Raw genomic sequence first — 13,656 nt, forward strand, 5'->3', positions numbered from 1 at the left:
GGGTTTGTCACAGGTTGGTGGATGTAGGACCAAAAGCCTGGGCATCTTTTTTTTTTTTTTTCTTTAACTGAGACTCAGACAATGGAAGAGCCAGGACAGCCCTATCTCAGGCCTGATCTTTTCACCCCATAAAGGCTCAATAGTCTTGAGATGTAGCCAGGGGGCAAGGCCATGACAAAGCTTGGGAAACGTCAACAAAAATGTAAAAATCAGTTGTAAAACTGATGGAACCAGGTCCTCTCTTCTTCTAACCCTGGTCTAAAGCACACCATGGATCCAAGCCATGCTGTTAATTGCAAGTATAGGATGTCACAGTAGAGTAAGATGACATCAAACCTGAGCATCTTTGTGACTTATGACCTCAACAGATCAAATGTGAGCAGAACTATTGTGAAAATGACACATGCTTGTGTAAATCTGTTTAAATAACTTTGAATGACAAAATGTGTTTGAGGGATTCATGCAGGAAAGAGAGAAGAACCACAAGACATACAGTATGTTTCAATCTGTTCTAGGGTAGTGGCCTTATATTAAAAATTGAGTTAGCTTATGTAGCAGAATAAGTAATGTAGCGAAGGAAGGAGGCCAAGATTTAGTACTTAGGAAAGCTGAGTAAATGTACCTTTTTCTGGGGCGCTGAAGTGAAGGGTTACTGAATGCACTGATGTAATTTGAGATTTAAAGCTGTCTGTCTGTTGCAATGTTTCAGCTCCACCTGCACACGGTGTACTGTGACATCTGCCCTGTTAGGAGCAGAACCTGAAAAGACTCAGTTCCAGGAATAGTTTAACCTGCTTCTAACCCAACACAAGGGTGTATGAACGCAAGCTAAATCTTACCTGTCTTATGTAGGAAGTGAAACTAGGGTCCAGAAATGATTCAGTTTGCGGCATGAGATCAGTGTGATGGCACTGAGTCGACATCACAGGCAAGGTAGAGAAACACATGAGACACGACTGCTGCTAGATCAACCTCCGAGGCTTCATGAGCAGCACTTCTGCATGAAGCAAGGGGTTATATTTTGTTTTCAGATGAGTGAACCGACATTAATTTGACACGAGTTCTTGCTGATTAAGATGCAGAATTTAAATGTCATGTGCTTTACTTGAGCTCCCAACTTTGCTCATTTCCTGTAATGTCAGATCCAGAAATTTAGCTAGCATTTTGTAAAGCTCACTCTTCCATTACCCTGCCCCGCTTCTGCATAAGGTTTAAAAAAAAAAAAAAAAAAAAAAAAGAACCATCCACCATCTGCAGCGCTGATGCAGATCAGACGGAGATAACGGCACGAGGGGAGACTTCTGCAACACATGGTACCGTTGCGTTAGGGTCGTTGATTAACTGAGGTGACGAGCTCATTACGGTTTGTCTCTTAACTTAGACCTGAATGTGATGCTGAGGCCGTGCGGGGATGAATAACCAGGTGTGTGACAGGATCGGGCGGCGTGAGGTCACAGTGAGAGGGACTGACGTCACAGCATCCACGGCGTGACTGGACACGCATGGGTGCACAAACGCAGGCCATGAGTAATAGGTAGGTGCTCATCATGACCGACAGTACATCAAACTATGGAGAGAGTTTTGACTCGGCTAGACGTGTGTCATTCATCATCATTATTATTGCTTAGATGTAAATTTTTTGAGATATTTACTGTGCAAGTCCCACAAGAAGCTTTTGTTTCACATGAACACAGCATTAGTGCACAGAGTTTACATACAAGAGAGCTCATCTTTCTATAATGACGGTGGCTATTATGATGGCAATCAGAGATGAAGACCAAATGAATCATTAGAGAAATCCTACAAAAGCACTGAATCTGTCATCATCATCATCATCATCAGCAGCAGCAGCAGCAGCAGCAGCAGCAGCAGCAGCAGCAGCAGCAGCACATGGCTTTGTCCTGTGAATCAGGTGAATCTGGGGCAGGCTATTGTGTGATTCAGGATGAAGATGGATCACACATGTAAGTTTGTGTCTTATACAATGTGTGTGTGTGTGTGTGTGTGTGTGTGTTTGTGTGTGTGTGTGTGTGTGTGCGTGCTTTCCTTTAGACCTGAGGATATCTTGGTCCTGTCTTCTTTTGAGACTCAGGCCTTCAGGTTGGAGGTTAAAGTCGGAATTTAAAATAGGCCACTAGGTTGAAGCTAAACATTAGAATTAGATATTTGGTGGGATTAGCACTAGGACAAGATCCTAATAAAGTTTCCAATTTTCTTTTCACACTTAAAGAACCATTTCACAGTTTTTTTTCCATAATATATCACAATACATCATGTTTTCATTTTGCTTTTTCTCACAGATTTGATCTGATTTGACACTTTTCTTTTTCTCACTTGTTTAAATTATATTTTGAAGGGTATGTTGTGCGGGGCTAAGTCTCAGCTCCCTGACAAACTCATTCAGTGTAGTTTCTTGTCCCTTTACAGTCAACATCGCAAATGCATTTTTTACTTCTTCAGTTCAAATCTGGGTATTTAGATTTGCAGATTTGAACTTAAACTATTAAAACACATAAGAAGTCTAAGGTGGAATATGAACACTTTTACTTATAAGCTCCCCACATAACCACATGTCCTAGATAGCAAAGTAAATCCGGCCAAAGACTGGGCCACATGCTTGTTTTCTTCTGGCTCAGAATACGCCCAGTTCCATGGCCCGAATCTGGCCCATGTACAGCATGACGGTCTGATGCCACTTCCACATCTGGACCGATTCTGGCGCGCACACATAAAATCTTCCGGCTGTCAGTCAGTACTGGAGGATAACAGCCAGAGTCTGCCAAGATGTGGAGGTGTTTGGGCCAGACTCGGGCCGAGGACCCAGGCATATGTTGGACCGGAAGTTTCATTTTGCTATCTAAGAACTGTATGTGCTGCACTTGACAACATATTGCAACATTCAACAAATATCATGTAGTTCAACACAAACTGTTAAAGAAGATATCACCTTTTTAGTGAGAAGTTAACATGGCTGTCTTCTTTGCTGCTGTGGTGAGTGATTCTCACTGGTTATTAACTCACATGGAATAAGGACTGTGGATTTTATTTCTCATTTAGACTTGCACAGGTTGGCTAACGCTGCATGGCTAACATGGTGAGGAGGAAGGATCACTACATCGTCCTGGGCAACAAATATAAAATCAAGATCAACTTCAAAAATCTGAGATCGATTTTTCCATCTTTCCTTTCAACAGTGTGTAAAACAACCACAATCACAAGCCTCTAGCAGGACTGGTGGGTATACAGAGCAGCTTTACACCTGGCTGGATCTTGTGCGTCCTGTGGGGGGGGGGTCTGCCGTGGCAGTTTTCAAAGTGAACTGAGCTGCTCTCTGCTGGGACAATTAAAAAAAAAAAAAACACCACTCTGCACCGCAGCCATGACAGACCAAACTGACAACAGAAACCATGGACAAGCAAGCAACCGAAAGGACCATTTGGTGGAAGCTTCGTCCAGATCACCTCTTAGGAGGAAGCTGTGTTCATCACTCAACATTAAGTCATAAAGGAAGGGCACCATTTTGGAATTAAAGACAGTTTGTGCAGAAACAGAAAGGGCTTTGCCAAAGGAATATGATGTCAGAGGTTGCAGGTACATGTGCAGATAGACACATAGACACATAGACACATAGACAGATAGATAGATAGATAGATAGATAGATAGATAGATAGATAGATAGAGCACAGGTGTGTGTAGGTTACAGAGAGTGAGTGTTTGCATGTGTGGAAGTGGATGCAGAGTACATACAGAATGGTGTGGGCATGTGAGCATATGTGTAGGCATGTGAGTGCAAATGCAGGATTGTTTGTGTGCGTGCGTGCATGCGTGTGTGTGTGTGTGTGTGCGTGGGCATGTAGGAATCGATCTGCCTGTGTGCTGTATGAGCGGGGTAGGTGCTGTTGGTGTATCTGTGCATATATATATATATATATATATGTGTGTGTGGCTTCTTCGGTGCATCCCCGGCTCACCTTCCAGGCAGCAGGTCCTCCAGAGGCCCGAGTGCGTCATCACCTCCTCGTTCTTCTTGCTGGTCTCGTTCTCGTTGGTGCTCTTGATCTTGCAGACGCCGCGCGAGTACAGCCAGTAGTCTGTCCCCACGGCGATGGTCATGAGGCTGAAGGCGGCGAAGGCCCCCACCGTGGTCAGCAGCATCTGAACTCCGCGGTCAAACACGCCCATGTTGCCACATTCCACGAAAGGGGGGCCCCCTTTCCTCTTGATGTACAGGAAGTAAATATTTGTGAGTTTGCGTCGCCACGCCAGCTCGGAAAACGGGGGGTGGGCGGCGTCGGGCGGACGACGGTAGCGGGGGGCCGCTGGGGGGGCAGGGGAGTTAGGGGAGCTCGGGGGAAATCGTATGGTTGGTTTTGGGGTGGGACAGCAAACAGGTGAAAATTAAGATGAGGGTGAAGGTTTGGGGGAGGATGGGCGGCTGTTTGGCCCGGCTGATGGGTCAAACAGACTTTGGCGAGGACGACAGAACCCTGAGCTACAAAGGTTCCTAATTTCTAGTCCTCAAGTGGCAGTAAATTGCCCTGCTCTGGAAAAAATGTTGACCTAAAAACACAGGCTTCTAGCAGATCCCTCAAGAGACCTGGTCTGGGATCTAGGCCTACTTTGTTGAGTTGGAAGGCCTCTAAACGTCAAACTCTGAAAAAGGCCGAGATAATGAGAAGATGGAGGAGTCTGCTCCTTTTCTCTGTAGTCGTCTCAGGCCTGAATTTGGCTTTCCGAGCTGACTAAAGCAGTTACATGTATTACAATCCTCACAGCTTCGACGGTGATGTATGGAATGATGTGCACGTAGCGCTTGATTTTTTTTTTTTTTTTTTTACCCCACACAGGCCGTCACATACAGCCTACACTGTCATTCTCCTGCTCACACACACACACACACACACACACACAAACACACAAACAGTTGCGCGCACACTTGCTCACGGAGCCAAACTTTCACCCGCACACACCTGTACATGGACAAGCACACGCATACATGCAGTGTGAATTAATTCATACTGAAAAGGGATGAAGAAACACGGGGGTGTGGGGGCGGAGAGTGGTTAAGACTAACACAGTTGGCGGCCTGATTTCTTTAAAATGGCCCCATAAAGGAAAAAAAAAACATAAAATAAAGAAAGGCAGAAGCAGAGACCTCCAACAGATGATGACACAATTCAGGATGAGATCTGACTACCTTGATGCAACTCAGTGGATCAGTGAATTATGGAGGCTCATCCCAGGCTTTGCTGAAGAATCAGGCTATCACATGTATTCAGTGGGAAGAGGGTGACGGGAGACAGGCAAGACAGACAGGCAGGGCCCAGGATATGTGGGGGAAAAAAACAAAAAAAAAACAAGGACTGGATGTGCTGAAAGAAATTAAAGAACAGATTCAACCCAGCAGAATCAAGCGCTCCCCAAAATCAAGGACAGAATGATAAATAATGCCAAATAATCAGCTGGTACCATGACTGCCATGAAGACCAGCCATTCCTTAAGAGATGAAGGAAAATAAACCAACCAGGGACGATCAACCCCCTTTCCAAATAATAATTTAAAAAAAAACAAGCCAAAGAGAGGAGGAAAAATATTAAGTTATGAAAATCAAACGACAGCCTGCTTAGTTTTCCTTTTTCCTAAAATTCTGATCCCCAGTTTCCATATGTGGTCCCTAGACCTTTCTCCGGCGACAGAGGAAATCTGCTATGGGGGGATACAGGCAGCGGTACCGACGGCACACCGCGGAGAGAGGGGCGCATCCAGGCGGAGAGGCCGAGCATCACCGGTCATGCAGCCGGTCGCAGGAACGAGGAGGACACGGAGGGTTGGACGAAGCTTCCCGGAGCGACAGAGCCTCTTCCCCCAGCATCCAAGCGATCCTGGACGGTTATATCACGGCCAGCCGGAGCACACCGAGCGCACACAGACACACACAGCCGTTCACTGTCATCACATAAAAACCACCACAAATCATCAAAAGCAATGGTTTTTTTTCTTTTTTGGCAAGGCTGTCAGACGTGGTAGGTGGCGGTGGTGGTGGGGGGGGGGGGGGGGGGTGTGCGCAAAAAAATCTAGAAAATTTCAAGTCGAGCAGCACCAATCCTTTGGTTTCCTCGTTTTTCTTCTTCGCAGAGCTGAGATAGAAGTGGAGAGAGGAGAGGAGGAGGAGGGGGTGGATGATGGTTAGAAGCAGAGGACGAAAAAAAATCGACACAACCGGAGAGAGAGAGAGAGAGAGGGAGAGAGAGGGAGATGTTCCGTGCGCAGCAGCAGCAGCACTTTACGCAAAAACAAGCGCACTGAAAAGTCATTTTCAACAAGTAAGTTCATTCAGTGCTGAATCTCAGTGTTTTCATTTTTATTTCAACGCGAGAACAAAATGTTGATCCATCAACTTCTTCTTCTTTCGACTAAATGGGCTCGATTCCTTTGCTGAATGTTGAAGGTAAAGCAGCTGAGTTTGTACAGTGCTTCACATAAGGTGAAGAAATGCATCAGAACAATGTGCAAAAACACATTAAAAAAGCACAATACAATCAGTTAAAACTGAATAAAACAGCATAAAAAAAAGATAAGATAAGATAAAACACAAATTGTGTATTTTATGTATTTTAGTTGAAATGCAATAGATAGAAGAAACTAAAATTTGGGAAAGGAGTTAAATTACAACAACAAAAAAAAGATAACCTCCAAAATCTTCCCATTCAAACCTCAACAGACTATGAACTATTATTAAAAAGAGAAAAAAAGAGGAGAGTGACTGAATCTTTCATTTCTGCATTTGTGTTGGCTCAAAAATCTAAGTTTTAGTTGCTATAATAAACCTAAAAAGAATTGTGTGTGTGTAAGTTTTTAACTGTGGAATGTGAGTTTCCTCCCATGGTTTCTAAACCCCTTACAGCCCTGACCTCAATGGCAGCAATGGCCTTGTTAAAAAAAGACCTGAATGTAGAACAGATGACTTATTAAGGCAGATATTTTTGCAGTATGGTTGCCTTAAATTGCTGAAGGAATCTGGGGTTAGATTGAATGGTTTATTTAGAAAGACCTTGGCAGTTAAAAAAAAAGACTTGATTTCATCAGGGCAGCAGGTGTATCTATTACTTAAAAAGACACACAAACCAAGTTCAAGTCGCTTTGGCAGCCGGCCTTCCACCCTGCTGGAGTGTCATCCAGCAAGGCACCAATCCCGTGCCCTGGGGTGCTGCTCTGTAGCTGACCTCTGACCTCTGACCTCCTCATAGAAGTGGAGGGCAAGAGAAAAAGATAATTTTCCGACAAGGATCAATAAGGTGTCACATTATTACCATCAGCGGGTTATTATTTTCCAACAGACTGACATGTATTTTAATTTCCTGGTGAGGGAAAGATGTGAGTCACAAATGATGAAAGGGGTGAGTGTAAAACACCTGACCGGGCAGTTAAGGGCCTGGATGGCTTCAACAGAAATAGATGGGTGAGGCTGTAAAGCTCAGTGATCCGTGGCCTGTATGTTTGACTCTGTCATATGTTTCATATCCCCTCGCCTCGCAGAAAAGACAATGATTCTCATGCTGTCACAACCACTGAAATATACTTCATATTCTATTTAGACATATGATGCAAAGGTTATTACAGAGTCTATAGTAGAATTAATTAATGTTGATGTACAGTACACTTCGAGTACCCCATTATAATGTAGGTATGCTTGTGAATGTAGGTATCAGAAATACACGTAGGTGGAAATATTCTGCACAACACCAGGGATCGGAATGAATGTAGATGTAATCTGCATATGTGGCTGAGTAATTTCAGTATGTTTTCAATTATACCTCGAAATATATTCTGAAGTTTGTTTGTTTATGTTGTCGTTAGTCACATCCTGTTCATCCTCACGGTGCACCATGGTTACTGCTGCCTCTTCCTGGTGCTGAAATGGACAGCTCCCTCACTGGATCCAGAAGCACGGCAACTGTCTCCCTCTTGTGATAGGCCGCTCTGCAGCCACATGGCGTTTTCATGGGGATTGCCAGGGATATAGACACAGATGCACACACACAGACACTCAGTGCAGCAGGGCTGCCAAAGTGGAAACAGAAACAGTCTATAATTTCTTCTTGATATCATGTGAAGATGGGTTGCGAGGTTTGATAATGAGTTGGTGTTTATATGCATCAGGTTATCGTCCTCAAATCTTTGAGATGCTTTCTTCCCTGTTTCTCCACCGGTCTCCCATTTTGAAAAGCAGTTTTTGCTCTCAGAGAGAATAATCAGATTGAAAAAGGTTAAATAGCGAGCAACATTATATCGGTTTTAGCAAATATCCACCCTCTGAATCACTCTCAACTCTGCACTTTGGTGGGAGTCAAGCAAAAAGAGTCTCAGATTGGTATCACATCAGATCAGCAAGTAAATTTACTGTGCAAAAGTTTAGGCGCTGAAAGTAAAGTGATGATGCCTTCACAAATAATTAACTTCATACAAAGTGCAGCGAACACCTCAATCAAAGATAGTACTGTGTGATGGATGAGAATGGAAATATCTGAAATGTCTAAAACCTTTGCACAGTACTATATGTAAAAGTGTTATCAGTTGAAATCAGTGGTTCCCTCCTTTAAAATAATCATGTCTTGGTTGACTTGGTCATAACGTATAGACGTTATGATACCAATGTTACATCACAAGCAGATGTTACTTCATATGAAGGGTTCACAAGCTAAAAAGACTGGGAACCACTCTAAATAACAAGGTGGAACTGCAATAGAGAGAATGTCTTATCCCAGTTTATTTATCATATATCTGGTGCCAATTGAATCTGGAAACAAACCAGTGTACAGGCTTTCAAATGTACACTGAAATCTGGATATGTGCATTAACACTGAGTGGTTTATCTTGTTTTTTTTAAATAAAGTAAATTGAGACAGAAATGATAAGTTTCAGTTTTGCATTATTTGGTGGTGATACACACAGTACGCAAACAACAACAGGAAGTGATTAATCCCAATTTGGGACTGAATACTAATCTGTCTCTGAAAATTGCAGCTGGACTTCTCATTTTAGGGCCCATGAATATTTCGTCTTTCATCCCTTCAGTATCTTTTCATATAGAGAAAAATAAGACTAAAATATATTTATATGTATTTTCTCACAAGAGTGATATCCCAAAGGAAAGCCAGGTAATAGTGAGATTAACCAGGTCAAGGTACATGTAGATTTTCATCCAAGCTGAAAGGGAGAGAAATAATTAAAATATAGCAAGTTGAACCCTAACCATGTACTAATACAGTTGGACTGTTCCTAATAATGCTGGATAAGACAATATGATGCTGGATTCAACATACAAAGTGTGAAATCCTAATCTGAAGACAATGATTACATCCTGGCACTAAAGAATAGATTTACTGATGATGTTTCAGATGCATGGAGCTCACATCCTACACAGAGGCAACATCACTCTGGGCTATAGAGTAAAAAAGGCTAACTCACAGAGGTGTTGCCATTCTTACACAATATTTCACAATTTCTAGGTACCAAAGTTCAGATTTTTCACACTTATCTCTTGCTGCCATTTGCAGCCTCTGATATGCAAAGTTGCTCGCTGCAGCTTTAGCTACAAGGCTGCTACTGGTGCAGGCCTGAAAGAGCAATTCAGGAGACCAGGAGTGAATGCATAAACTGAGAAGCACAATGTAGCAACTGGATAAGCCTGTCAGTTCATGAGCATATCCATACAACATGTTTCAGATGTTGTCTGAGACATTTCTGGTCTAGTGTTAAAGTAACTTGGAACGATGGATTATTTTAACACTTTCAAATTACACACAGTTGCCTGTTGGCGATGCTATAATTAAATGTCAAAACTTCAAACTCTGAAAGGCCATAACTGCTGCAGCACTAGTTTGATGTGGATGTAATGAGGGAGGCTCTACTGGCCCACAACTGCATGCAACTTGCACCTTTAACATGGATGCAACAGTGACAACTGTGAATTCCATGCTTTTGTTGTTTGATATTTCTGGTATGTTTTTGCTCATGATTTCCCCCATTTTTCCTTGTGTTCTGAATATGCAAATTCACCGCTGCATAAGGTAAAACAATAAGGTATAATGTGTTAATTGGTGAGTTTTAGCAGTGCAGGTAGTCAGATTGGCAGGGAGGTTAACTTTTTGACAGAACTAACTGTTTAACCTTGTTTCCAGTGTTTGTGCTAAGCTAAGCTAACTGTAGTTTTGCAGATGAATAAGTGTGATGCATCAATCTTTTCATCTAGCTCTGGTTAAGAAAGCAAATATTTCCCAAAATGTCAAACTGGGTATTTGCGCAAGCACTTAAAGGAGCTATTCTTAAATTTTGCTATTGCTACATAGCCATCATTAGCATTAACAGCCATTTACTTACCAGCCTTGCCAAGAGCTTCAGCAATTTTTACTTTTACAAGACGAGGTTACAATACATCCTCTGAGCGGTGCTACGTCTTCAGGGCAGACTGGAAGCAACAGTGGCTCAATATCGAAAATTGATGAGACAGTCCAACCAGGGCATGGCTAGCTGGTTAGCATGCTATCTTCAGTAGAAGAAAAGAAGTGGTACAAATAGAAGCAAAACAAGAGGATTGTTCTACACCACTGGAGGCAGCTCTTGGTAAGTAAAGGAATGAAGTTTGACGCTGTCCTCACAACATTTCTTCTAGACGAGCAAGTAACCCGTTGTTAATGCTAACAGTGGCTATGTAGCAGGAGGAAAACTTACAAATAGTGCGTTTAAACAAGTGACATCTTGTGGTTGAGTGAAAAATTACCGTTTTATCCCGGAGGCAAATGTGGAAGTAGCATAAGGTTAGTACAATGCCACAACACCTGGGGAGGAGGTTCCTGTGGTTTGACACCATGGACTACTGTTTTCATTCCATATCCTACCAAATCTCAACTTTTGTTGACTTTAACCATGATCATAATCTTTCCCTTACATTAACTAACTAGTTTTATTTACCTAAACTTAACCAAACTTTAACCTTAAAATGGAAAATGCTAATTCAAATAACTTTTGTATCTGTCCTTTGCATTCTGGGAGGCAATAATAAAAGATGCTGGATGGATGCTGATTAGGGCACCATATCAGATAACACCCACATGGTCATTTTGGAATTCAATGACAAAGGTAATTGTTCCAAAAGTATAATGATCAAATGTGCACAAACTGATGTGATTTGTTTAAGTGCGAGTGCCTGGGTTTCCTGAATAATTTCAAAAAGTACAGCAAGGTATTATGATATTACATTATCAATCATTCTGAAAGAGCAGATTTTACATCTTTAAAATGAGCGTTACCTCATTTAGTGACGCAAATCCTTTAGCCTAATAACATTTCATACACTGAGTGAATTACAATTACAGCAACAAAACTAAATCTGAGATCCAGAAAGAGACACAGAATGACGAATATGAACGGTTTCCAAATGAAAGACACAAAAGATCTCCAAAGAAGCGACAAAGCTGCAGATAGAGTGGGAGGAAGAAAGTGAGAGAAAACGACGGATAAAAAAAAAAACAGAGACAGAGCCATAGAGAAGAAGAGAGAGGCAGAGAGAGAACAGTCTGCCATGTTGGCCGCCCTCCCTCCTCCTCCTCTGGGGTCTAGAGGACATGTTTAACATTCTACTCTACTCCTCCTCCTCTCCTCTCATCCAGCCACAGCCTCAAGTCCCTGCTGCACTCTGGTTACTGATGGCCAGAGACGAGAGGAGAGGCACAGTAAATCCCTTAATCATGACCAGCGTGGCATTGTTACTGCATTGTTGTTGCTACATGTTATGTACTCATTCTGCACAAGCGAAAGATGACACAAGTGCAGTTTGTCTTGGTATTTGGGATCCAGTCTTTTACTTTTACCTCTAGATCAATGCAAGTTTGTGAAGAAACATTCGATGCAGTACCAAATATCTGTTGAAAAAGGAGAGCTGCAGACTAATAGTGTTTTGCGTGAAAATGTTGTATGATCTATTTCTTTATGTGGTCAAAATCTGCTGATGCTCATCTTACATTACTGCTATCAAATTAGAAATGCCTTTGTAATTTAGGAAGCCAGTTGATAAATATCAGATAATAACTGTCTGCTGCATGAATAAATGTTTGCACATGTAAGTTTTTGCTATCGCTACATAGCCAATGTTCACGTTCACAGCTGCTTACTGACCAGTCCAGATGAAACGTTGCGAGTTCAGCATCCAATCTTCATTCAAATTATGTTTTGCTTGTGTTTCTATCACTTTCTTTTCCACTGAAGTTAGCATGCTAACTAGCTAGCCCTGGTTTGTCCCATCCCATAATACCACTTTGAGATAGTGAATCATTGTGGCGTCCAGCCTGCCCTCAGGGTCTAACAAGATAGGATAAAGAAGGAGCCCTGAACAGAGGGCGTACTCTAACCTCTTGTCCTGTAAACTGATGGCAGCAACCGTTAGCAGAGAAAACTTGCTTTCAGCTCATTGTTTTGGTTTTACAACACACAACTTTATTGCTCAGGTTCAGTCCCACTGTTGTCATCAACCTTATGTATAGCCCCAACAGGGAAAAAGTTCTCTGAAGACACTGCCCAGCATCAGACAGACGACAGACAAATAGTGATGAATTTGTGAAGAAACTGGACCATTTAGCGACTAGTGAGCCATATGTTCTTCCCCCCAGATTTTTTGGACTTACATCAGGAGACACAACTCCAAATGAATGTTAATACTGCTCCATATCTGCTGGATGTGTAGTCAACTGTTTGCCAGAACAACTTCATGAGGTGATAATATTGCAATGTTGTGCCAAATTTTTCTACTTTTCAATCAGTCAGTTACAACTTTTAAAGATCCATCTTTTGTGCTCTGCACTTTGAAACCCCACCTTCAAAGTAACCATTGTTGAGATGGTTTGCCATCGTTAAACAGTGCAAATTAACATGTCAGAGTTTTTATGAGATTAACTTTACTTTGCTGCAGTGAGCAAATGCACTAATCACAGCAGTTCCTTTCAAATGAGCCGAATAATACTGGCATTTAAACAGGCTTGGCCATGTAGCGTATGCATGCTGACTTCCTCGCATTTGTGTAAGAATGGGTGAACAGAAGGTGCGTGCTGTCAGTTTTAAAGCACTATTCTAATTGATGTGGATCTGTGATTATTTCATATGCAAATTGACACCAACAGATCTTAAAGGCACATATATTCAAATATGCAAAAGTCACATTTGTACATGTCTAATTTAGGCTTATTCTCATCTTCCCTCTGCTTCTTTCTTTTTTACCTCCTCTCTGTCATCGCTCTTTCTGTTTGCTGTCTTTTTTACCTCACTATTCCTGTCTTTCCTTCTCTGTCATAATCCCAAGTCCTTTTCTATCCTCCCTCTATCTCCCCTCCCTTTCTTCCCCTCTCTTCTCACTCTCTCCCTTGTTGCCTGAGGGTGAGCCAGGGTGTCCTGTTCCTCTCGCTCTCATTGCGAGCTTCCACTCTGCATGAATGACTCTGCGTTACCTGCTGCAACCTGGCCTACTTCGAAAGTTCCACCCCTGCTCTGCTCTAGCGCCACCAGCAAAGTCACAGCCAGACAGAAAGAGGTGGTGGGCTGGTGAATTAGCAATGTGGAGGGAGGAAGAGAGGAGATAAGAGTGTAGCAGAGAAAGAAAAGTGGGGA

The 13,656-nt window shown here is 42.4% G+C and overlaps 1 protein-coding gene across 1 annotated transcript in view; it reads right to left on the minus strand.

Moving 5' to 3' along the window:
* LOC139636328 (voltage-dependent calcium channel gamma-2 subunit-like) overlaps nucleotides 1-6,898 on the minus strand; it is a 66,071-nt gene extending 59,173 nt beyond the window's left edge. Inside the window, exon 1 of the mRNA XM_071504313.1 lies at nucleotides 3,972-6,898. Coding sequence (XP_071360414.1) covers nucleotides 3,972-4,182 — 211 coding nt within the window. The 5' untranslated portion in view covers nucleotides 4,183-6,898. The remainder of the gene's footprint in view (nucleotides 1-3,971) is intronic.
* Nucleotides 6,899-13,656: the final 6,758 nt, after the last annotated feature.

Source organism: Trachinotus anak, unplaced genomic scaffold (assembly GCF_046630095.1).
Source record: "Trachinotus anak isolate AG129_WGS33_773 ecotype Australia unplaced genomic scaffold, CSIRO_AGI_Tana_v1 ptg000019l, whole genome shotgun sequence".
Classification (NCBI taxonomy): domain Eukaryota; kingdom Metazoa; phylum Chordata; class Actinopteri; order Carangiformes; family Carangidae; genus Trachinotus; species Trachinotus anak.